At 53.2% G+C, this 24,482-nt stretch overlaps 1 protein-coding gene across 1 annotated transcript in view; it reads right to left on the bottom strand.

Moving 5' to 3' along the window:
- Positions 1 to 1,564: 1,564 nt before the first annotated feature.
- Positions 1,565 to 24,482, bottom strand: part of SYK (spleen associated tyrosine kinase) — a 48,141-nt gene continuing 25,223 nt past the window's right edge. Inside the window, exons 8-14 of the mRNA XM_036278497.1 lie at positions 21,981 to 22,068; positions 20,707 to 20,884; positions 15,843 to 16,052; positions 14,581 to 14,770; positions 8,842 to 8,982; positions 8,104 to 8,216; positions 1,565 to 3,081 (exon numbers count right to left, since the gene is read on the bottom strand). Coding sequence (XP_036134390.1) covers positions 3,009 to 3,081; positions 8,104 to 8,216; positions 8,842 to 8,982; positions 14,581 to 14,770; positions 15,843 to 16,052; positions 20,707 to 20,884; positions 21,981 to 22,068 — 993 coding nt within the window. The 3' untranslated portion in view covers positions 1,565 to 3,008. The remainder of the gene's footprint in view (positions 3,082 to 8,103; positions 8,217 to 8,841; positions 8,983 to 14,580; positions 14,771 to 15,842; positions 16,053 to 20,706; positions 20,885 to 21,980; positions 22,069 to 24,482) is intronic.

Raw genomic sequence — 24,482 nt, 5'->3', positions numbered from 1 at the left:
CCTCGGCCGGCCTGGCGGGCACCTCCGGTGGCCTGGGGAGGGAGGAACCGGGGGCCAGGCGGTTCCGGGCAGAGAGCTGAGCACAGCCCGCACCCGTGTGCACGAGGGAGGGGGCTCAGGCACGGCCCTGCCGTGGGCCCTTCGGCTTCTGGTCCCTTCCGCCGCCTTCCACTGGGGCGGATGTGGGCTGTCAGGACCTCTGGGGGCAGACCCCGTGCCCGCGAACAGGGCATCCCGGCGGCCTGGGCCCCTGACCCGCCTTTCCCTCCTGTGGACGGCAGAGGCTCACGGCCCAGCCCCGAGGGCCCACAGACACGCACCACTCTGGGACACGGCTGGGACTCACCGTTTGAACACAAACCAACGCGTGGCCCTGTCTAGGCCACGCCACCCTTACCTGACGGCCTGTCAGATTCCAGCCACGCCCACGAGAACCACCACAAGTCTAAACTGTTACTGAAATCACAGCGTCAAAGAGGAGGGGGTGCTGCTGGCTGGCCGAGCGTGCTCTGGGAAGTGGGGCCCGGAGGACCGGTGGCTGGCCGTGTGCGTGGAATTGGGTAGAGCTGCGGGCCTTGGCTGGTCGATGTCATTGAGGTCACCAGTTATCAGTCAAGGAGGCTGGTGATAGCACGTGTTGGGAGGGGCGTGCTCAGATGAAAACCACACACGATTTTCAACCACAGGACAGATTATGTTTCTGTCATGAGGACCTGCGGTCGGCTCAGGCTCAGGGTGTGCGTGGCCCAGCGGCCGGCGGTGCTGGCCTGGCCCGGGCAGCCAGAAGGTCCATGATGCCCTTTGCCCAGAGACAAGGACCGGAAGGTGAGAGCAGGTGGAGAGAGCCCAGCCCTGTGTACAGACGTGGCCAGAGCCAGGCGAAGGGCCGCGCATGGGAAGGGCAAACGCAGGCTGGCGCCCCACACGGAGCCCTTCCCTTCCCAGGTCAGCCCGCCGCATCATAAACCCTCCAGGAAGCTGCCTTCCCCTCCGCGCCCTCCTCCGGAACCCAGGACAGGGCCTGGCACTACGAGGCGCACACACGGCCACAGAGGGCACCCCCCACACAGGAATGCCCCCCCGGAGGCCGAGGACAACGCCCCCGCTGGGCCTCCTCCCCTTGTCCCCACAGCGGGTGTTCTGACCCCAGACCTCCGGGTGGGCGGGCGCTGCTGGAGGGTGGGGGAGAAGCAGGCTGTGAGCCGGTTCCGGCAGCGCGTGGCCCTCCCTGCGGACACACTCGGAGGACAGAGGCCACCGCAGGCAGCGGCCCAGCCGCTCAGAGGGCATCACTGCTGCATCTGACACTTCCTCCTACGGGTCTAAATCCACATCTCGCCTGACCACACAGATGTTGTCCTTCATCTTTTTATTTTTTATTTTTCTTTATTGATTTTAGAGAGAGAGGAAGGGAGAAGGAGAGAGAGAGAAACATCGATGAGAGAGAACATCGACTGGCCGCCTCCTGCACGTCCCCCTCCCCCGGGGATGGGCCCACAACCTGGGCGTGTGCCCTGACCGGCAATCGAACCGGGACCTCTAGGTGCAGGGTCGACGCGCAGCCACTGAGCCACGCCGGCCGGGCGTCATTCGCCTTTTTAAATCAGGATCTGTAAGGGTATTGCCACTGTTCTGAGTGTGCTCAGCACACGGGCATCCTCTTTCACAGTTACGAAACCACAGCGAGCACAATTCTACGAGACGTGAATGTTCTGGAACGCCCTCCGCAGACGTTCTGAGAGCAGCGGTGTCTTCTGGCCGAGCACGCGGGCGGACTGCTGTCCCCAAGCCTCGCTGCCCCATCAGGGACAGGCCCCCCCTGCTCACGGCTGGGGTGCGCTTTCAGCGTCTCAGGGGAGCTGAAGATCAGCCAGTCTGAGTGTGCGCCTCGACTGATCTAAGGGTGGCTGACCAGCTCTGATTCCACAGCTGCACCAAAACGGATGCTCAGTGGCTGATGACTTGCACAAGATCAAACATTAGTTAAGGATTGACTAACACTAGGGGACTAGGTAATAACTCTTGGGTTTTGTATCAAAATCACACTCAATGAAGCCTCCTTGTGGTGAGGAGCAGGGTCTGTGACTTTATTATGAATTAACACTTTCTTTAGAAACTCATCTTTATCTGCAGAGGCCCGCAGGGCGGCCCCACCACAAATACAGAAAAGAACAGGAGCTCCGGCCGCATCCTCTCTTCAGGTTGAGGAAGCACGGACCTCACCAGCTAGACAGCAGGGGCAGCTCACAGCACCCTGCGGGTCCTCCGTCCCTTTCCTGCACCGTCCCGCTGCAGCAGTCTCCGCGGAGGTGCGGCTCCGGGGTCAGCGAGCCGCCGATTCCCGCCCGCGCCGCACGCGCGCAGACGCGAGGCTCCTGGCTCAGAACGCAGAGGGCGAACGCAGCAGCAGGCTCCGTCCCCCTGGACGGGCTCCGCCTTCCAAATCGCAGGTAGAACTTGACGTTTTAAGCTTCAAAGCACTTTACCGTCGGGAAAGCTTTCCAGGGGCAGGATAAGTCAGGCAGCCTGTTCGAGCCAAATCCCCTCTCCTGTCCCCACCGGCCCCCCACGGTGGGCACCCCGGGGCCCCTGGCCCTGTGGAGGCTGAGCACGCAGGGTGAGTGACCTCCATGCACCTGGGCATAGCTCCAGGCTCCGGGCGCCAGAGGCAGCCCAGGAACCAGAGAACTGGAGAGACGGCAGGGACATCTGGACACAGGTCCTGAAAAGGCCTGCGTGAGAACCACCCAGACGAGAGATACAGGCGAACGGGTCCCTGCGGCCCTGCTGTCCGCCCTTCTCCCACGCGCTGCAGGCCACGTTTGTTCTGCGGAGGGTAGCTTCCGGGACAGGCTCTGGGAACCACAGTCACGGGCGTGTCCCCATGAGGCTGGCTCTCCCGGCGGGAGGGGGAAAGCGGAGACTCAGAATCAAAGCACTGTGGGGTTGTGAGGTGTCTGCCGGAGAGGACGCATCTGCTCACTGGTGGTGGGTCCAGGCGGGGGGCCTCAGTTCACCACATCGTAGTAGTAATTGCGCAGGCGTAGTTCCACCGCCACGAACCCGGGCCTGTTCTCCACGCTGGAAGGGAAGACACGCATTACGTACTGTACCGTTGGCCATTGTGCTGGTAAGAGCATGAACTCAGCTGGGGCTCCGCAGGCCCAGTGGTAGCGCCCCCTGGTGGCTCAGGCCGGACCCTGCAGCTCGCAGCATGTCCCTGTTCCCCAGCAGTGGTGGTGGGGGGACCAGAAGAAGCCTGTGGGACCACAGGGCCAGGCTCATACCTGACCTACAGAACCCAATCTGCATCCCACAAGACCCCCCAGGTCACTCATGTCCACCTTAAAGATGGAAAAGTTTTCCACTCAAATTCCGGATCCCTTGATCTGCCTCCTCGTGATCGAGCAAAACAGGTGTGTCTCACAGACTCGGTCCGTAAGCTGCAGACGTGCCTCTAACGTCTGACTTACACCCTTGTTTAAAAAAAGGAAACAGATTAAGTGTTCCCTCCCCACCCCCAACTAGAGGGCTCTGGATTTCTGAATATGTGCTATGAATGTGGGTTTTTTGCTTTAAAAATTTTTTTTCCTTTATTGATTTTAGAGAGAGAGGAAGGGAGAAGGAGAGAGAGAGATGGAAACATTGATGAGAGAGAATATGGATGGGCCGCCTCCTGCATGCCTCCCACTGGGGACGGGCCCACAACCTGGGCATGTGCCCTGACTGGGACTCGAATTGGTGACCTCTTGGTGCAGGGTCGACGCTCAACCACTGAGCCACACCGGCCAGGCTGGATGTGGATTCTTATGAAAACTCAAAACCTGTCCAGCAGAAGCACAGGTGTGGGGACTGCCTATTCCACATTTTAGCACAGCAAGGCCTTACGTATCAGTCACCTGTCAGGTGAGGTAATGACGTCAGTCAACTATGGGTAAACGTTTTTCACAGTTTGAAATCTCTAAACAAACATCAGCGACATCTCTGCTTTCTGTCGCATGGGAGCACGGAACAGGACCTGTCGCAAGCCAGCCTTTCTTAACATTCAAAGAATTTATCCTTGTTTGGAAACAACTTTTCTTATTTTTGCAAGACTTTCAGCTATAATATTGCAAGTGGGTAAAACTGCCCAATAAGGGAAACAGACCTTGAGAGTAAACTGTGAACTGTCCACATTCAACCTTTTGGACCTACAACTGCACTTCTAGAAGGATCCGTCTAAGGTACGAGAACCGGCAGGAAGCATCCGCGAGGCCCAAGGGTCACTCACCAACGTAAGGGCAGAGAGGTTTCTACAGAACCAAAATGGGTTGTTTTGCCAAATGGCATCAACATACAGGAAGTCCTCAAATGTGCCTTTAAGGGAAGCGACATGTAATGACACGCGGGAGCGCAGGATAACTGACAACAGCTGGAGTCAGGTCTCCACAGCACCTCGTCCACGTGGTAACAAAGTGACGCTACTCGAGAGCCTGCTGCGAGTTCTTGCGCCTACAGCTTTCGAGAGGAAGCAGACGCTGCTTAAAAACACCAGCCTGCAGCCCGGCCGGTGTGGCTCAGTGGTTGAGCATCGACCCTGCACCAAGAGGTCATCAATTCGATTCCCAGTCAGGGCACATGCCCAGGTTGTGGGCCCATCCCCAGTGAGGGGCGTGCAGGAGGCAGCCACTTGATGTTCTCTCTCATCAATGTTTCTATATCTCTCTCCCTCTTCCTTCCTCTCTCTCTAAAATCAATAAATACCAGCCTCCTGTGGGCATGCTGGGCCCTAGGTCCCTAGCCACCAGGTGTTCCAGCAGTGAGTGGGACGGCCAAGCCCTGGGGTACAGAAACACACACAGAAAACCCGTGTCCCTCAGACAGACAGCCTTGGTTCTGCTCCAAAGAGAACACAAACGGATCATCTTTGCCAAACAGAACATTCTGCCCCAACTGGGAACCCAAGTGCACAGAGAACATGTCTGGATCCCGGGGTGCAGGTTCATTCACCCAGCGGCTGAGCACCAAGAAAATGAGTGTAGAGAAGCGGAACACAGGCTGGGCCTCAGCAAACACACCTGGTCAGGGGCTGAGCGGCCTCTCCTGTACTCTGTGGGCCAGGCTGCCGGGAGGACCTGGGCTGTGGCCCTGAGCGTGGGCAGAGGGTGACCGAGTGTCCTGTGTGTGCTTCTGCCCACGCAGGCCAGCAATGCTCCCTCCACCCTCCCCCTTGTGCCCAGCACACCCTCCCCCTCATTTCCCGACCCCAGGCTGCCCACCTGCCGTCGTCAGGTGGAGGGGCCCTCATGGGGGCGAATGCAGACCTCAACAGGAGTATGTCCCCTACTCTTCCATTCCCACTCAGTGCTCCCATGGTTTGCTCTCTAGCACCTTCCACAATATGCCACCTGCTTGTTCGTGTGCCCCTGAGCGACCCAGCCTGGAATCGTGACCCCACGAGAGAAGTGTTGATCACGGCTCATTCACAGGGCTCAGCAAATGGAGGGCAGTCAGCAGGTGTGTCAGCGGCAAATCTGAAGGTGTATGTGTATGTGTCTCTCTGTGTAAATTTTTGTTTCGTATCTATCTATCCTGCCTACCTACCCCTCCATCAATCCATCCATCCATCAGGTATTGACTTATCGTCTGTCTACCTGTTACCTCTCTACCGATTTTCTATCCATCCATCATCCACCAATCAGTGTATCAAACTATCCATCTGTCCATCCATCCATTCACTTACCCTTCCTTCCGTTCTTCTATTATCTATCTATCTATCTATCTATCTATCTATCTACCTACCTACCTATCATCTATCCACTGACCTCCCTACCTGCCTAGCTGCCTAAGGCTCCATCCATCACTGTTCACAATGGGGAAGCGTGGGGCCCACGCGGGGCCCACCGGTGTCTGTGTTACTGCATCCCCAGTTTCTGGAAGCTCTCTATGCTTCCACGCCCCAGGCAACCACTCCATTTCCTTCTGAGAATACCTGCCGAACGGGGTGCCCTCACGCACAAGCGCAGCACCTCCCAGGCCCCGTGTGCTCTGGCTTTGAAATGCCCTTGGAGTTCGCCTCTGGCCTTTCTAAGAGACAAAGTCCAATTTGCCATTGGTTTCAGAAGGACTTGAAGTCCGTTGTTCTCGGAGGAAGAGAACAGGAAGCAGCAGGCTGACTGAAAAACTAGCAAATGGTCACAGGCCGACTCGCCCGGCGGGGTGTGCTCCCCAGGGCTGCGCCGGCTCCTGACCTGGGGTCAGCGATGCTACCAGCACCGCCTCCTGGCCACCAGGGCCCCCCACCCCCCGGCCAGGTGCGCAGCACACACCACCTGCTAACCCCGGGCACGCCTGGGCCGCTCTCCGTGATGTTACGGAATCAGACGCTGCAAAGAGAGCGTGAGGCCTGCCCTCATTCGGGGGTTCTGGGGAGGTCTCAGAGGAGAGGGTGCTTCCATCCTCTGCCCTGCCTTTCACAGGCACCTCACAGCAGGAGAGCTGGGGCTTGGATCAGCACAGGTGCCCGGGGCAAGGTCAGGTCTGTACCATCCCTCAGGGTCGTCTGTCGTCTGTCTGAACGAAGTTCCTAGCCTGACCTTTGAGATCCATTTTGAAAATGGCTGTGACCTACCTGTTGATAATTTTAATGATTCTAGTTTGGGCCCTGGTGGGGGAGGGGTTTAGTCAAGACTTCAAAGAATGGACATTCCCCACCTAAAATCTATTTCTAGCCTTTTTCTCTTGCTAGCACACTGATACCCCTTCAGCACAAACAACCCAGGTTCACGAAGTCCCCCAGGGCCCAGACAGGCACCTATGATATCGAAAGGGCCTTTCTCTGAACAAGGTCAGCAGCAGCAACTGGACATACTACCTGTCTGTTCTTGGGGCTGACCCCAGGCTGTTTTGAGACAACAATGAGATCCTTCCCTTGCACCCCCAGCTGTGGATGAACACAATGTAGCCTTGTGATGTGCATTCTCGCGACCTGGGCAGCCCAGGATCAAAGTGTGTGTGGACAGACAGGTTTGCCTGGAGGGCAGGAAGATGGTCCTGTTTGGAACTGAATGTTTTGTTTGCATGTAAATAGATAAGATTTGCATGTTAAAGGGTTGGAAGACCTCCCCAAGAGGATAATGGGTTACTAAGCCCAGGCGAGGTTGGATTTGTTATTTTTAAAAAAATATTTGATGTTTCTTTGCTGCAAAAAGCAAGAGACAGGGCTTGGCTGAATGGTCAGCAGAGGCACCATCTCAAGGAAATAATGACCTAATCAACATGTAACCTGGGGAACCACTCTGCAAATAAATTGGGCTGCAGCCAGAGATCTGGAGCCTTTACTCCCTTGCAATGCTCCCCTCACTCTTACCAGCAAGTGCTTGTAGCTCACAGCGTTGCGCAGACCCCTGGCAGGCTGAGACACTGCAAGGTCTCTCATCCTCAGGATGCTCCTGCATTCCCAGCTGGGGGTCTCAGAGCAAAACTGATCCTCGAGTGATTAAATCTATTGCAAATATATGAGCTCCTCCTGATTACAGACCGGCACTGTTGCCAAACCGCACACAGCAATGCCAGAGGTTCAGGGCCATGCTCGGGGCTCCCCACGCTGCCCTCACAGGCTGGCAAGGCCCATTTCCCAGGTGAGAAGGATTTCCCGTCCTGCTGAGCGCCCTGAGATGGTGTTTGCTGCAGGCAGGGGCATCGCAGTGCTGGGCAGACTCTGAGGGCCAGGGCTCCCAGGTCTGAGGTGCGTCTCAGGAGCCTCTCTTGCCAGCATCCGTGGCCACGCCCACTCCTCAAGGCGGCTGGGAACTGGGAAAGCAGGTATTTCCCCTCAGTACCTCTGCCATCCTCTGTCTGTCTAAGATCAGACTCTTAGGAACATCTTTCTACTTCTGCCACCACCCCTGCCAACATTACCTACATTTACATTTTGATGAGAACGATCGTCTCAACTTGTGTTTTAGACTCAAGAGTAGAAGCGCAGGGTCCAGAAAGCACGACCTCTCCGCTGCTGTTTGTTGAGAAGGCAGTGCAGCCTGCCTCGTGGGAAGACAGAATTCATGCTTCCTTAGAGCCCAGACAGCCTGCATTCCTCCGAGCGTCGGGAGGGTGGGTACTCACTCGTAAGTCCAGCACAGGTTCATAAGCTCATACATCTCTCTCGGACACCCCACGGGGCACCCCATCCTCTCTCCTTTCTCCAGCATGGCGGAAACGTCACTTCCTTTCATCCCCTGAAACATGCAAAACATACCTAAGTTATTTAAACATAACATTCGGCAAAAAAAGAGACACAAACACATCCCATCCCGCATCCCCACCAAGAAACAAGGGAGTCCATGAAGAGCAGTTTCAATGATAAAAAGTACAAAATCTGGCACACCTAACCTACCATCTAGAATTCAGGAAAGGTTACCCTTGGGGGGAGGGGATGCAGGCTCTGTGGCTTTGGGGGGCTGGTTGCATGGCCACGTTCCATTTGTGGAGGTTTTCCAGCTGAACCCTGGCATCTGTGTACTTTTTCGTATGTGTACTTTGATTTTTTTAAAAATCTCAAAAAATAATGAACTGCCAATTTGATAACTAGAGAGAGCCATTATATCTATTTTAACTTTAAATAAGGTTGATTTGGGTATATTTTATGCATGGTTACATGCGTAACATATAATGAAAAAAAGATATACTGTTCGGTTAACATGACATGTTTCTTTAGAATAAACGGAGGTCGTATGAACTGTCAAGAAATAGCCAAGGACTCGGAAGGATGCCGGGCTGCGGTTCTCGGGGTCCTCAACGAGAACCGGGGCCCGTCTGTTCCGACGGCTGCAGAGCAGCGAGGACAGGAGAGCAGGGGCTGACCCGATACGGCTTCTGCCCGTAGGAGAACGCTTCCCACATGAGCACCCCGAAGCTCCAGACGTCGCTCTTGCTGGAGAACTTGTAGTAGTTGATGCACTCCGGGGCGTACCACTTCACCGGCCACTTCCCGTGGGTCTGCGCCTGCGAGCGAGGACACGGGCTCCGTGACGGGCCGTCCTGCCGCCCGCGCTCAGGGCGGCACCGTGCACGGGCCAGGAGGCGGCAGCCGCCCGAGGGCCACTGGCGGAGGAGTGGACACACAGAATGGGGCCCCCCATAAGTGGAGTGTCACTCCGCCTTGTGAAGGAAGGGTTCTGACTCATATCCCTATGCTGAGTGAGACGGGCCTGTCTGGTCACAAAAGGGCAAATACCATCCGAGGGCCTACGCCTCCGAGGGCCTCCGAGTAGTCCAATGACGAGACAGAAAGTAGAACAGTGTCACCAGGGGCTGGGTTGAAAAGGAGGAATGGGAAGTTTGTGTTTATTTTATTTAAATTATTTTCTTTATTGACTAGAGAGAGAGGAAGGGAGAAAGAAACATCGATGAGAGAGAACATGGACTGGCCGCCTCCTGCACGCCCCCCACTAGGGATCGAGCCCAGAACCTGGGCATGTGTCCTGACCGGGAATCAAACCAGCGACCTCTTGGTGCAGGGTCGACGCTCAGCCACTGAGCCACATGGCCGGCGGGAGTTTGTGTTTGATGAGTACAGTTTCAGTTGGAGAAGTTGGGAACGATTCTGGAGATTAGCTGTACACAAAGTGAATGTACTTACCGCTACTGAATGGTCATCTTGAAAACAGTAAGATGGTAAAACTTATGTTCAGGGTGTTTTACCACAACTTGAAAGGATGAGATCATGACTCATGGGCTGCCGTGTGCGCACATACACGTGTGTGTGTGTTTGGTCTGGATCTTACACTTCCGATCAAATCCTAAAATCTCAAACTTTTCATTTTAAAAAGGATAGATACAAGGATAGATTTCCTTGTATCGTTGGGCCGTTCTCTCAGCTCGCCCTCTGGCGGCTTCGTGAGCTGTACAGTACGAAGGTCGAGCTGAGTACCTCGTCCTGGCTCCGGGTGTAGGGCTGTCCTCAGGAACACTTGTCCATAGTTTTAAGTCAACACTAATTACTTTGGCATAGACTGTCTACTAGTGCCATTTTAAACTGGCTCACATTTCCTAATTTAAAAAGTACGAGTCGCCCGGCTGGTGGGGCTCAGTGGACTGAGTGCCGTCCCGTGGACAGAGAGGTCCGGGTGTGATCCGGTCAGGGCACATGCCTGGGTCGTGGGCTCGATCCCAGTGGGGGGCGTGCAGGAGGCGGCTGATCATGTTTCTCTCTCACCTCGATGTTTCTATCTCTCTCCCTCTTCCTCTATCTCTAAAAAAATCGATAAAAGCATATTTTAAAATAAATAAATAAAAAGCATTAGTAAAGAGAGAAAACGTGTTCACACCAAAGCCCTTTCCTCTGGGGCTTGGGGTTCAGTGGGTGCGGGTAAGCCCTGCTGCCTCCTGAGGGTGTCACTTGGATCTGGGTGAAGTCTCCCGGGGCAGAGGGAGGGGGTGACTTGCCCTAAAGTGGGTTAGGAGGGGCAAGTGGGTGACATGGAGCAGAGACCATAGGTAGTAGTTCTCCGTGGGACACATTGGCCCTACCTCTGTCTCATTCATGTGATGCATTATTCTTAGATTTTCATTTCAAAAGTGTACAATATAGTCATACATGTTATTTCAAGTTTATTCTGAATTGTGAACTTATAGTAAGATTAACCTTGCACAAATCTTATATATGATGAATGGTTTGTCTCTGTTCGCCACCCCTCTAAATTCTGGTCTACAGAGACAACCACGCTCGGCAGCTTCTCCGGATCCTTCCAGAAAAGTACAGATACACATATCAATAGTGAACATATACTTTTAGGAGGATAATCAAATTAGGGGCTTATCCTTTTTGCACTTTACTGCTAATATTTTCTGCTTAACTATGCATCTTAGATATATTTCTGTCAGTACGTGTAAATAAAGTCACTTTTAGAAGAGTTCATTGTATGCTACATACGAATCTCCTACAATTAATGTAACCAGCCTCCCACTGACAGCCCCTGAGGTGGCCTCCTGGTCTTCGTCATCACGCATCAGGCTACAGTGAACATCACTGACGGCACGGAAGGCAGACTGGAGACACCACAGCTCAGCTCCAGGCCGCCACAGTGAAGAGTCACACTGCCTGGCCGGTGTGGCTCCGTGGCTGAGCGTGACCCTGCATCAAGAGGTCGCCGGTTTGCCCTGGCCGGTTTGGCTCAGCGGTTGGAGCGTCGGCCTGCGGTCAGAAGAGACCCGGGTTCGGTTCCCGCTAAGGGCATGTGCCTCGGTTGCGGTTTGCCCCCGGCCCTGGTTGGGTCGTGCAGGTGGCAACCACTCGATGTGTCCCTTTCACGTCGATGTTTCTCTCTCTCTCCCTTCCACTCTACCTGAACAAAATATAAAAAAAAAAAAAAAAAAAAAAAAAAAAGAGGTCGCTGGTTCGATTCCCAGTCAGGGCACAGGCCCAGGTTGTGGGCTGGATCCCCAGTGGGGGGCGTGCAGGAGGCGGCCAATTGATATTCTCTCTCATCGATGTTTCTCTCTCTCTCTCCCTCTCCCTTCCTCTCTCTCTAAAAGCAATAAAGAAAAAAAAAAATTAAAAAAGAAAACCAAAAAGAGAGTCACGTGAACTTTCTGGTTTCCTGAGCATATAAAAGTTATATTCACACTGCGTTGTAGTCTACTGAGTGTGCAAGCGCAGTGAGCCTGAAGGAACCATGTTTATACCTTAACTAAAACCCTTTATTGCCAGAGTGTGGTAACCAGGCTTCAGTGAGTGGCCCTCGCTGCCGTGGGGGCTTGGCTCCATGGTGATGGTCCTGGCTGGTCAGGGTGGGGCCGCTGAAGCTGGGCGAGGGGGGCTTCTGTGGCAATGCCTTGAACCTGGGCAGCGGTGAAGTCCGCCGCGTGGACCGACCTCCTTGCTCGACGGCGTCTCTGCAGCGCCTGGTGCATGGCAGCAGTCTGTGCCAGGACTCCCGGAGCTGGGGTCCGGTCTCAAACCTGTGCTGCTTCACCAGCTAAGGCTACACATCATTCCGAAGCCTGTGCTGTCCTCTCAACACGCTTCACAGTGTCTCCGTCAGGAGTCGATTCCAGGTCAAGACTCCGCTTCCGTGCTCGTCCACGAGACGCAGCTGTCACCCTGAAAGTCTCACTGGAGACTGCGGCCGTGTACCCCATCTGCGGACTCCTGGCTCACCCTCGGTCTCTGCCGTCTCTGCCACACCTGTGGCAACCTCTTCTTCTGAAGCTGGAGCCCCTCGCGGTCTCCATCACCTTCCTCCAGACTCCTGGTACTGCTGATAGTCTGACCTCTTCCCATGACTCGTGAATGTTCTCAGGGACATCGGAGGTTTTCCGTCCCCTTGCCCAGATCCATCGGAGGACTCGCTCTCTGACAGCTGCAGAGGCAGCTGCGGGGTTCATGATGGGTCTGAGTTCCACACTGTGGTGTCTTGGAAGCAGGGAGGGTCGCAGAGAAGGGGGGGGAGGGCTGGTCGCCGGAGCAATCGGAACACACCCAGCATGGATCAAGTCTGCTGTCTCATGTGGGTGCAATTCACGTTGCTCCAAAGCAGTTATAAGAGTAACATCAGCCTGGCCGGTGTGGCTCAGTGGTTGAGCGTCGACCCTGCACCAGGAGGTCACCAGTTTGATTCCTGGTCAGGGCACACGCCCAGGTTGTGGGCCTGATCCCCAGTGGGGGGCATGCAGGGGGCGGCCCATCGATGTTCCCTCTCATCCATGTTTCTCTCTCTCTCCCCCTCTCCCTTCCTCTCTCTCTAAAAACAATAAAGAAAAAATATTTTAAAGAAAAGAGTAACATCAAATATTACTGCCCACAGATCCTCAAAGCAAAAATAAAAATAATGAGAAAGTTTAAATGTGGCAGGAATCACCGCAAAGTGACCCAGAGGCACAGAGCGAGCGACTGCGGCTGGAAAAGCGGTGCCGCGAGACTCGCAAGGCGCAGTCACCAGACCCTCAGTGTGCAAAGACACGGCCTCGCAGAGCAGTGCGCCGGGCGGGCGGCCTTGTGCCCCGCGCGAACAGCGCCCGGGGCGCGCGTGCGTCTGCAGCCTGGCGCTGGGTCTCCGAGGGCCACGCGCTTCGCTTCCCGCACTGTCCTCACTCTCCCATCCTGTCAACGTTTTCTTTCCATCTCATTTTGCTTTGTTTTCCTAAGAAAAATCCTCCTCCGTGTCACCAGCTTCTTTGAGGGTGCCGTCTGCTTTTGCACATTCTCACTTGGCTTTTAGGTTTCGGACAACAGGGTGATTTGAGGAGCCTGTGGTGGACGGTTCACAGTAACAATGTCGGCGGCACATCCTTTGCCTGACATAGTGGCCTTCGCGGTTGTCATGGTGAGAACAGGTGGTATATACCCTCTTAGCAATTTCCAAGTCTGTAACACGGTGCTGTTACTTGTAGACACCATGCTGTACATCAGCTCCCAGAACTTCCTCGTCGGACAGCTGGGGGCTGTACCACCTCCGTCCACTTCCCTGCCCCGCAGTCTACCCTGTTGCAATGTGCTCAGTGTTTTTGGATTTCACACATCAGTAAGATGACAGAATATTTGTCTTTTTCTGTCTGACGTATTTCACTCAGTATCATCTATGTTGTTGCAAATGGTAGCATTTCTTTCCCTCACCCGAGGACATTTTTGCATTTATTTTCAGATAGAGTGGGAGGGAGAGAAGGAAGAAGAGAGAGAGAGAAACATCGATGTGAGAGAGACACATCGAATGGTTGCCACCCACACGACCCCAACCGGGGCCGGGGCCAAACTGCAACCGAGGTACGTGCCCTTAGCGGGATCCAAACCCGGGACTCCCTGGTCCGTGGGCCGACACTCTAACTACTGAGCCAAACTGGTCAGGGCAGTATTTCTTTCTTTTTAGTAGTTGAATAGTGTGTGTGTGTGCGTGTGCGTGTGCATTTCTGTATCCATTTATCCACTGACAGATATTTAGGTTGTTTCCAAATCTTGACCACTGTACATAATGTTGCAATCAACATGGATAGACAGATCTCCCTAGCAGACAGTGATGGTATTTCCTTCAGAAAAACACGCAGAAGTGAGATTATTAGCTCACAGGCCAACTCTATTCTCGATTCTCTGAGGACCCACCATACTACTTTGTATAGAGGCTACGCTGATCCACACCCCACCCAGAGCGCACGCATGTCCCCTTCCCTCCCCGTCCCTGACACTTGGTATTTCTTGTCTGTGAATAGCAGCCACTCTGGCAGGAGTGAGGTGATAGCTCACTGAGGAGAGGTCTTTCACCTCCTTGGTTAAAAGTATCCCTACACAGTTTTTATGCCTTTTGCTGCAACTGTAAATGGGATTGTTTCCTTAATTTCTCTTTCTGATACTTAATTGTGGATTCTCTGTTGTCCCAAGGAACATCTTTTGGAAGAGACTATGCTGAGCAAATCTCAAGTTGTGATATATTCCAGTATTTCCATTTTTAACAATAGAATCCAAGTTTAAGAAGAACACTTCTTTTGCATAATTAATTTTAAATAGGAAAATTGCTTCCGGAAACCCCACCATGATCATGTAAAAGAGATACATTTGCATTTCAGATTTTTACTATCTGTTGTCCTGAACACCAGCTCAGTCGCTCCTACCTTGTAGTAGTTTTCATCGGCACGAAGTGCTTTGGAAAGTCCAAAGTCACTGATCTTGGCATAATGTTGAGTAACAAGCAATACATTTCTTGCAGCCAGATCTCTGTGTACAAAATTGCACTCCTCCAGATACTTCATTCCCATGGAAACCTGATGGACCAGCTCGATGATGTTCTTATCTTTGACGTGCCTGCAAGTCAAGTGCGTCATTAGTGACAGTCGTTGCGGAACCGACTGGCTCCTCATAGCCGGAACACAGGTCCTCTCCTTTCCTACTCTTCCTAGGCAAGATTTGCGGACGATGACAAATCACCTTGTTACCCTACAGCGGTTCCAAGTGAACAGCATTCTCCTAGTGTTCAACTGGTACAGTTCCAAGGCTTTGAACTGCATACTAGGCTGGTCAGACCTGGCCGAAGACGAGCCGGGCTTCAGCTGGAACCCTTGTTGTGATATTGGACAGACAACCAAACCAACCCGTCTCAGTTTTCCACCTGGGAGGTGTGAGTAACACCTCCCTTCTATGGAGACGAAATACACAATCTAAGTACAAACACAATGTAGCAAATGAGATCAAGTAACCAGTAGCTATTATTATGAGTATCTCACACATGTTCTTCCATCTCAACAATGGCTTTAAATTTTTTTTTCATTTTTTTAGAGAGAGAGAGAGGAAAGGAGAGGGAGAGAGAGAGAGAAACATCATGAGAGAGAACATGGACTGGCTGCCTCCTGCACGCCCCCCACTGGGGATCAGGCCCACAACCTGGGCATGTGCCCTGACCGGGAATCGAACCGGCGACCTCTTGGTGCAGGGTCGACACTCAACCACTGAGCCCCACCGGCCAGTCAACAACGGCTTTAGATTGGAGCACAGCAATGGATGTCTTCAGGAGCAGTTCCTCGTGGGGATGGAGAGGTCCGCCAGACGACGAAGAGATCACTGAGCCTTGTAAAACGTCCCTTATCCTTGTGAAAAGCATGTTTCTCCTAGTGCGGTGACACTGGCTACCAAGATATTCCCCAGCTCATTCTGCCCCTGGGCCAGCAGAGCGAGCAAAGGACAATGAACACCACAGTGCTCCAGAGAGGCTTTTGTGCGTGTGCTACAGGAGCTGAAAACACCGATCCAAAGCCACAGCCGCGTCCCTCCTCGCCAGGCCCCGGGAGGGAGGAGAGGGCCTCTCCGAAGAAGCCAGGCTGCACTGCGGCCGGCAGCTGGCCCTGCCCCTCGCAGTACCGGCATCGGGGGCCCCAGATACCTGTTCTGCTGCAGATACTTGTTGAGCGGACCGAGCTCCGCCATCTCCATGACCAGCATCCAGGACTCGGCTTCGCAGATGCCGATCATGCGCACGATGTACGGGTTGTCCAGCTGCTGCATGACGTTGGCCTCCGCCAGCAGCTCGTCCTTCAGCGCCGGGTCGTTGGCCTCGTTCTTCAGGATTTTCACGGCCACCGTTTTCACACCCCTGCGGAAGGAATCAGGGCACGTGGGAAACTCTTCCAGGTGGCTCTCTTCTCAGTTAAATACCTCTTAGAAAAGCACTACTCAAATAACGTCGACAGAGAGGACATGCATCGTGAGAAGCCACGTGACACGTGACCAGTTTTCCAACAATGTCCTGTCACGTTACAGACAAAGAGAGGAGCACTTGACGAGTTAAAAGTAATGGGGTTGCCCTGGCCGGTTTGGCTCAGCAGTTAGAGCGTCGGCCCGCGGATCAGAGAGACCCGGGTTCGGTTCCCGCTAGGGGCACGTGCCTCGGTTGCAGTTTGTCTCCGGCCCCGGTTGAGGTCATGTGGGTGGCAACCACTTGATGTGTCTCTCTCACATCGATGTTTCTGTCTCTTCGTCCCTCTCTCCCTCTTGCTCTATCTGAAGATAAATGCAAAAATGTCCTTGGGTGAGGATTAAAAAAAAAAAAGTAATGGGGTCTCCCAGGGTGGTGGTGCAGAGTGTCCCCACCGAGCAGAAAGCCTCGTCTGACAGAATATGTAGATAATTCTCAAGTAGACCTTACGCACCATGACCTAAGTGGGTTCTTGCACCATTTTGACATTTCCCATCTTGGGTAGGTGCAGTGCCTGTGAAGACCACGCTTCTTGGATACGAAGATGCAGGAATGAAAAGAGACACTTGACACTGCACTTTGTGAATTTTAAGTGTGCCCCCAAATGCGCTGTGTCTTGTTTCTAATAAAACATCACACAGCTCATGCCGGACTCTTGAACATCCTACCAGTGCAGGACTCACGTAACGGATGGAACTTAATGACTGTGATCTGAAACTGCATTTCCCTGTGATAGGATTCCAACAAATGCAGAAAGCATGCCTCTTCTTGACTCCAACATGGGAGAATAAAACAAGATCTGTCGACTGAAACAGACAGGAGAACAGCAGAGCAGGCCTGCCACAGGCCCGGACAGGCAGGGCGGGCGGCGCAGAACGCAGGGGAGGTCCCACCGGGCGCGCCCAGGCTTAGGGCCTGCACAGCGGGAGGAACAGGCAGCACCCCAGCCCCCACCCCGCCCCCTCCGAGACCAGGGACATACTGCCCTGCGCTTCTCCACACAGTTCGCTGTTTTCCCCGCACATGTCTGGTTATGTGTATGGTGTGAAGGAGGGGCCAAAATTAACAAGCAAAAATCTCATGATTCTTCCCAATGATTAAGGAAAAAAATAACACCCGCAGCCTCATCCAGGACGGAAGAGGAAGGAAACTTCATGACTCATTTTTTTTCTATCCTCACCTGAGGATTTATCTTCATATGGAGTGAGAGGGAGAGAAGGAAGGAGAGAGAGAGAGAGAGAGAGAGAAACATCAATGTGAGAGAGACACATCAACTGGTTGCCTCTCATATGACCCCAACCGGGGCCGGGGACAAACTGCAACCGAGGTACGTGCCCTTAGCGGGAACCGAACCTGGGACTCTCCGGTCTGTGGGCTGATGCTCTAACCACTGAGCCAAACTGGCCAGGGCCCGACTCATTTTTATACGGCCAGCATCACCCTGATGCCAACACCAGACAAAGAAATTCTAAGTAACTTACTGAACACAGATGCAACATTTCTATGAGAAATAATAGAAATTTCAGTGAGTTATAAAAAAAGAAATGAATATATAACCCATGGACAACATGAGTTTATTCCAGGAGTGCAAGATGGGTTTCATATTTGAAAACCAATCAGTGTACCCCAGCTGGGTGGCTCAGCAGGCTGGAGCATTGTCTGGGCACAAATAAGGCTGCGGGTTCGACCTGTTGGGGCACATATGGGAGACGGATGTTTCTCTCTCACATCTCTCTCTCAAATCAATAAACATATCCTCAGGTCAGGATTAAAAGTGTAAAATGAAAATAAAATCAATCAGTGTATAATTTACCACATTACATAATACAGGAGAAAAGCTAAGTCTATCCCAGCAGCAGAAAGGAAGTATTCAATAAAATAGAATACACGTACATGATTAAAAACAAATCTCAGAAAAGTAAGAATAAAGGGAAACTTTCTTAAGTTCCATAGCTACAGCCCGGCTTCTGGGGCTCCGTGGCTGAGCGGTGACCTATGCAACTGGAGATCACTGGTTCGATTCCCAGTCAGGGCACACGCCCAGGTTGTGGGCCTGATCCCCAGTGGGGGGCGTGCAGGAGGCCGCTAACCGGTGTTCTCTCTCATGGATGTTTCTATCTCTCTCTCCCTCTCCCTTTCTCTCTCTCTAAAATCAATAAAGAAAAAAACAATGATAAAAACATAGCAGCTACAAACCTGATGAGACACCGCAAGTTTCCCCCTGAAACCTGGATGAGGAGGGACAGCGTCTGTCACCCTGCACTACCCACAGTGCCTGGCTAACAAACAAGGCAAGGAGGAACACAACATGTATACGGACTAAGCAGAATGAAATAAAACCTGTTCATAGATGACACAGTTCTGGGTGAAAGACGGCACAGATAATCTCTTAGAAACGACAAGTGAGAAATGGGAGATGAATTTAGCAAGGTGGCCAGGTATGAGGTCAACGGGCAAAGCCAGCTGTTTCCGTATTCAACCGACACCAAGGATACGCAAATAAAAGTTTAAAAATTATACCATACATATCGACATCCGAAGTACTTAATGCGTACACATGAATCCAGCCCCAAAACGTCGTGCAAACCCTCGACACAGAGAACTAAGCTCTGCTGAGCGGGATGTAAGTGACTCAGGTTAGTGGAGGGCTGGTCATGTCTATGGATTGGAAGACTCGAGATCGTGAAGACCTCATTATGGCCCAAGTTGACCCGTGGGCCTTGCTTCTCCCCAAACCCTCTAGTTTAATGTATGTATCTAGAATCATGTCTATGAGAATTTACATAGACAGTGAAACCAGAAACGTAACTATCACAAACTAGTTGTGAAAATGTACACTTTCATGCAGGATAATTTAAGCCCATTTTAGAAAATGACTGGGGTGTGTATATATATGTGTGTGTGTATATATATATGTATACACACACACACACACACATGTATATTTCCTTTATTGATCTTGGAGAGGAAGGGAGAGATACAGAGAAATAGAAACATCGATGAGAAAGAACATCGACTGGCCGCCTCCTGCACGCCCCCCAGTGGGGATCAGCCCACAACCTGGGCATGTGCCCTGACTGGGAATCAAACCAGTGACCTTTTAGTGCAGGGTTGACGCTCAACCACTGAGCCACACCAGCCAGACTATATATATATTTAAAACACACACACACATAGAGACACGTGGAAGAAATAGCTTTGAAAGCAAGATGTTTTGTGCCTACTTTTCTCTATATTCTTGACCCTTGAATCATGTTAATGACCCACTCAAAAAAATGACAAAAATTCCTTAGATTTAAAATAGGACGTAACAACAAAACCAGCGTTATTCATATCAGTAACATAGTGATTCAGACACAGAGGGTCTGTGCCAACGGACTGCAGAAGCCAGCACTTTTACTGATCGTTCTATGTGGGATGCCTTTCAAGGACAGAGGCGGTGCCAAGAGGTGTCAGTCGTTTGGCAGTTCTCATTGTTGTATAATATGTACTGTTATTTGAAATGATAGGATAAAGCAAATAAATAATTATACTAATGATATTTGAAATAAGACATTTTCTGGGTCAGAGAAATGAGACCCAATTTAAAAAAAATTCGCCCTGGCTGGTTTGGCTCATCAGAGCATCGGCCCGCAGACTAGAGAGACCCGGGTTCAGTTCCCGCTAAGGGCATGTACCTTGGTTGCAGTTAGTCCCTGGGCCTGGTTGGGGTCATGTGAGTGGCAACCAGTCAATGTGTCTCTCTCACATCGATGTTTCTCTCTCTCTCTCTTCCCCCCTCTCTCCCTCCTGCTCTACCTAAAGATAAATGCAAAAATGTCCTTGGGTAAGGATAAAAAAAAAAAAATCAAAGACAACAAGTCAATAACACTGTTAGTGAATGACTGCATTTTAATTAAATAACACGTGTGTGTGTGTGCATATAAAGATCATATGCACACACACACGGGTTACTTAACAATAGCGGTATTTGGGTGGTACAAACATGACATTTTTATATCCTTACATGTTGCTTATTCCTATTTTCTACATCTATAAAACTTATGTAAAATGTCCAAACTACCTTATATAATTACTATATACCTTCTTAACATACATAATGAATGTTTGCATGGTGACTGTATCAGAAATCAGCAAACATTATACTGTTAATAAAAAGAAGTGCAGCCCTGGCCAGTTTGGCTCAGCGGTTAGAGTGTCGTCCCGTGGACCAGGGAGTCCCAGGTTTGGTTCCTGCTCAGGGCATGTAGCTCGGTTGCAGTTTGTCCCCGATCCTGGTTGGGGTCGTGCAGGTGGCAGCCAGTCGATGTGTCTCTCTCACATCGATTGTTTTCTCTCTCTCTCTTCCTCCCTCTCTCTCTCCTGCTCTATCTGAAGATAAATGCAAAAAAAAAAAGGTCCTCGGGTGAGGATTAAAAAAAAAGAGGTGCAGCCCTGGTGAGTTGCGTTTGGTGTTCGGGTTAAACACGTGTAATGTTTGGTTCACAGTCGTTTCCAGCACGCACGCGCACGAGAGTGAGCGTGGGTGATGGGGTATGAAGCTTTAACTCACTTTTTCATCTGGTAGAAACCCTTCTTCACGGTGCCAAAGTTACCGGAGCCCAGTTCTTTGTCCTCCAGGGTCAGCAGCTTCCGGTCCAGGTAGACTTCCTTGGGCCGGATCTCCTCCGGGTCCGCGTAGGGGCTCTCATACACCTCCGTGTCCATGGGCATGGCTTCCCTCTGGGCTTCTGCAACAGAGTCAGGAGGCCCAGACTGGGGGGGTCCCCAGGGAGAACCTCCTCTCTGCCACTCCTACCTCCGGGGTGGTCGCAGCTTCCCTTTCGAGATCTTTGGGTAGTTACGGTGCTGGTGAGCACTCAAGACAGGGTCTCACCCAGCTTGTAGGGGGGCAGCCAAAAGCCCCTCATGCTCACTGTATTGACCCCAGCCTTGCGTTATGTTCATTAACATGGAGTCTTTCATGTCAGAAGCAAACGTGGACAGGGCCCTCCTCCTGGGCTGTGGAGACTTCAACTCCTTCTGAAATGTTGACCCTCCTTCCACTGAGAGGGGGGGTCTGCCTCCCCTCCCCTCGGTGGCCTTTCTAACTGTGTCAACTAACAGTCTGTCAGAGGGATGTCTCTGGCCTCCTCAGGAGGGGTCCGAAAAGGCTGTGTGCTAGGTATGTGGCTCCGGAAGCTTCCGTCGGCACACCAGAGCCCACCGCTGACACCGTCTACCTGTGAGGCAGCGAGTCATGTGGAAGGACCAGGAGAGAGGCCCCAAGACTGAGGGGGGACAGGCAGACGGGGCCAGCCCCCAGGCCCGCCTCACCATGGCCTGTACTCCCTGGGCCCAGTGTGACTGCGGGGCCTGACCCACAACCGCCCAGCCGGGCCCTGCCCACTCTCACGACCTGCACCAGAGAATCAAAGGAGACATCCATGAAGTCACTGTTGTTGTTTTAAGATACTAAGTTTTAGGGTGGCTTTTGTAGCAAGAAACAGACCAAGTTCACCAATAAAAACCTGGCTGGAGTCACTGGGAGAACCCGAGAAGGTCATCAGAGGCCCCGTTTCGGCCACAGGTCCAGCAGAGGGATGCTGAGGCCATCGAGGTGATGGCCCCGAGCTGCGCCTCAGGGCCTCACACAGCCGCCGCTCCCTCGCGCCCCCCACGGGGCGCCCACGTCTGCAGGGCACACCTCGGATGGGGCCCCAGAGCGGTGCCGGCGGGCGGAAGGTGCAAAGTTCAGAAGGAGCAGCGGTTCCCCGCGAGGGTGTCTGTGCAACCGCTGTGCCAGCCCCAGCCCCAGCCCACAGGGGGGCTGGCGAGGGCTCTCACCTCTCTCCGAAGCCCAGGGTCCCGCCTCTGGCTCGTAGGGATTAAAGGTCACGGAGCTCTCTGGCCGGCTCCCCTGAGGTGCTGGGCCCTGAAACACACCAAGCACCTGTCACCTTTCTTCATTGCTCCGCAGCTGAGTTGATCTGTGGAACTTCTTTTTATTTCCAATAGTCACATGTAACACAGGCACAGAAGACACGGGGGAGGAAGAAAGCGGGGGGACGCGGCGTGGCTGAGCTCATTCTCCAGGCAGTGGCTTGGCCCCCGTGAGGCAGCGCAGGGTCCCTCACCTCAGGGCCTGCCGGGGCCTCCGGGGCCGCCGTGACTGCAGGCCGGATGCCCTTCCTGCTCCCAGCCTTCTACATGCTCTCTGCACCCCGACTAGGGGCCGTGGCTTTGCATTATCCCGCGGACTCATTCTCCTCGAGCTCCCCCCTCCGTGGCACCACTGGGGAGTCAGGTGGAAGCAGGCACGGCTGCCCGCCGCTCACCCACGCGCCCCGCGGTCCGAGCCGCGGCCTCTACTGCTGGCTCCCGTGGAGCCCGAGCGGCGCCCGGGTGGGCAGTACTGGGCAGCCCGTCGCCATCGTCACCATCATCATCATTACGCACTGAGGTGGGACCCCTCGCTACCTATGGAAAGTAATTCTTTCTGGAACCCAGAGCAGGTAACTGAAGCATATCTTCCCTATTATTTCCTTGATTTACATAAATTTGCACCATGAAATGATGGGGGGAAACATGTAATCCTGATATTCCTGTCATCTTTTCCCTTTGAAAGTCTCTCTCTCAAGTCTTCCTTACCCACCCTCACCCTCAACTTAGACAAAAGTACTGCTACCAAATTTGGCTCAGGGAAACGCACGACGCGAACAGTGTTTCGGCGCGTGGAGCGGGAATGTGTCCCGGGCCCTCAGCAGCGCGCAGGCCTGGCCCGGGGACGTGAGACGGCGCCAGTCTGCAGGGAGTCAGAGAGGGAGACACCCTTCGGCACCCTGACTGTCCCAGCTCGCTGACCGCGTCCCGGGCACCAAGGCACCACCACGAGGTCGCAGTGGCCACAGCCCCCACTCGGCCACTCGAGTGTCTCCTAGACCTGGACTTCCTTCACGCTGTCCACCGCGCCCAGCACTGCCCACGGCCGCCCACTCGACAAGGCTAAAGGACACCGGCTTCCGTGTCAACAGCGCGTCATTGGGTCCCTTTTCCCACGAGCCCCTCAGCCCTCCTCCCAACTGCCGGGGGCAGCAGCCACGCCCTGGCAGCGGCACACTCACTGCCTCGGCGAGAGCACGGCGCCGAGCTCCCAGGCGTGTGGGGACACACTCGGTGCTGAATGCGCCCAGAGGGGTGAAGTGTGAACTCAGGGGATTGAGAATGAGTTCTCCTCTGCCCGGCCGCTGTGGCTCAGTGGGTGAGCGTCAACCCTGCACCAAGAGGTCGCCGGTTCGATTCCCGGTCAGGGCACATGCCCAGGTTGTGGGCCCATCCCCAGTGGGGGGCATGCAGGAGGCGGCCCATCGATGTTCTCTCTCATCTATGTTTCTATCTCTCTTCCTTCCTCTCTCTAAAATCAATAAAGAAAGAAAAAAAAAGAGTCTTTATACTAATAGGGAAACAGGTGTGGGTAAATCCAAATGACAAACTATGTCTTTCAGAAACATCCACATGGCGACAGGACTGTTGGATGTGCTGAGTTCATGTCTCGTTGTCATGTAGTCACCCAGGCTGGGCAGAACTGTCCTAGGAGAAACTAGGCAGTTCCCAAGGCTCTCCATTCCCCCCCCCACTCTGTTCCCTCCTGAAATCAAACTCCAAAATAAAAATAGTTTGCAAATTAAAAAAAAAAACAACTCTTTTTGGTTCACATTCTCTCATTTACTCTCCAAGTAGGAAAGTTATGAGACCCAAAGACAAAACTTCAAGACACCGGGACGTGAAGAGGGCCCCAGCCCCTCTCCTTCACCGTAACCCTCCTGCCCTACAGCCTCTCCCTGACCGAAGGTCTCCAGGCAGGAGGACTTCACACAAGCTGTTGCAATGAAGCCAGAATGCAACGATCTGGCATACCCCTCCCGTGGAGAACCTTGAACAAGTGGGGTGCAAAAAATACTGATTGAGGGTCCCCTCTGGAAAGTGGGGCCCCCATTTTCACCCGAGGCGGCTCAGGGCTTCATCTCAATGCTGCCTGCACAGACACCCGCGGGGTTCCAGCCTTCAGAGGCCAGCCGCGCCCCAAGGCGCCCCCAATGACCCCGCAGCTCCCGCCCTGCTCCCTCGCCTCCCGCGCGCGCCAGCGCAGAGGATGGCACTGCCCGCCTGGGAGGATGTTCTCTGGAAGACACAGAGGCTTTCTGACGCGTCAGTTCAAGGGCAGTGAACATACATTGTATCTTTCCGAAAGCACTGGATGAATGTGTCATTTAGCAGAACAGCAGTAACCACACAAACCTTCTGGAACAGGATGCTCGGGGGAAAAGAACTCGAGAGCGTAGCAAAGAA

This window comes from Molossus molossus, unplaced genomic scaffold (genome assembly GCF_014108415.1).
Source record: "Molossus molossus isolate mMolMol1 unplaced genomic scaffold, mMolMol1.p scaffold_m16_p_29, whole genome shotgun sequence".
In the NCBI taxonomy this organism is placed as follows: domain Eukaryota; kingdom Metazoa; phylum Chordata; class Mammalia; order Chiroptera; family Molossidae; genus Molossus; species Molossus molossus.
Note: the sequence above shows the minus strand (reverse complement) of the source record. Positions and strands in the feature narration are given on the sequence as shown.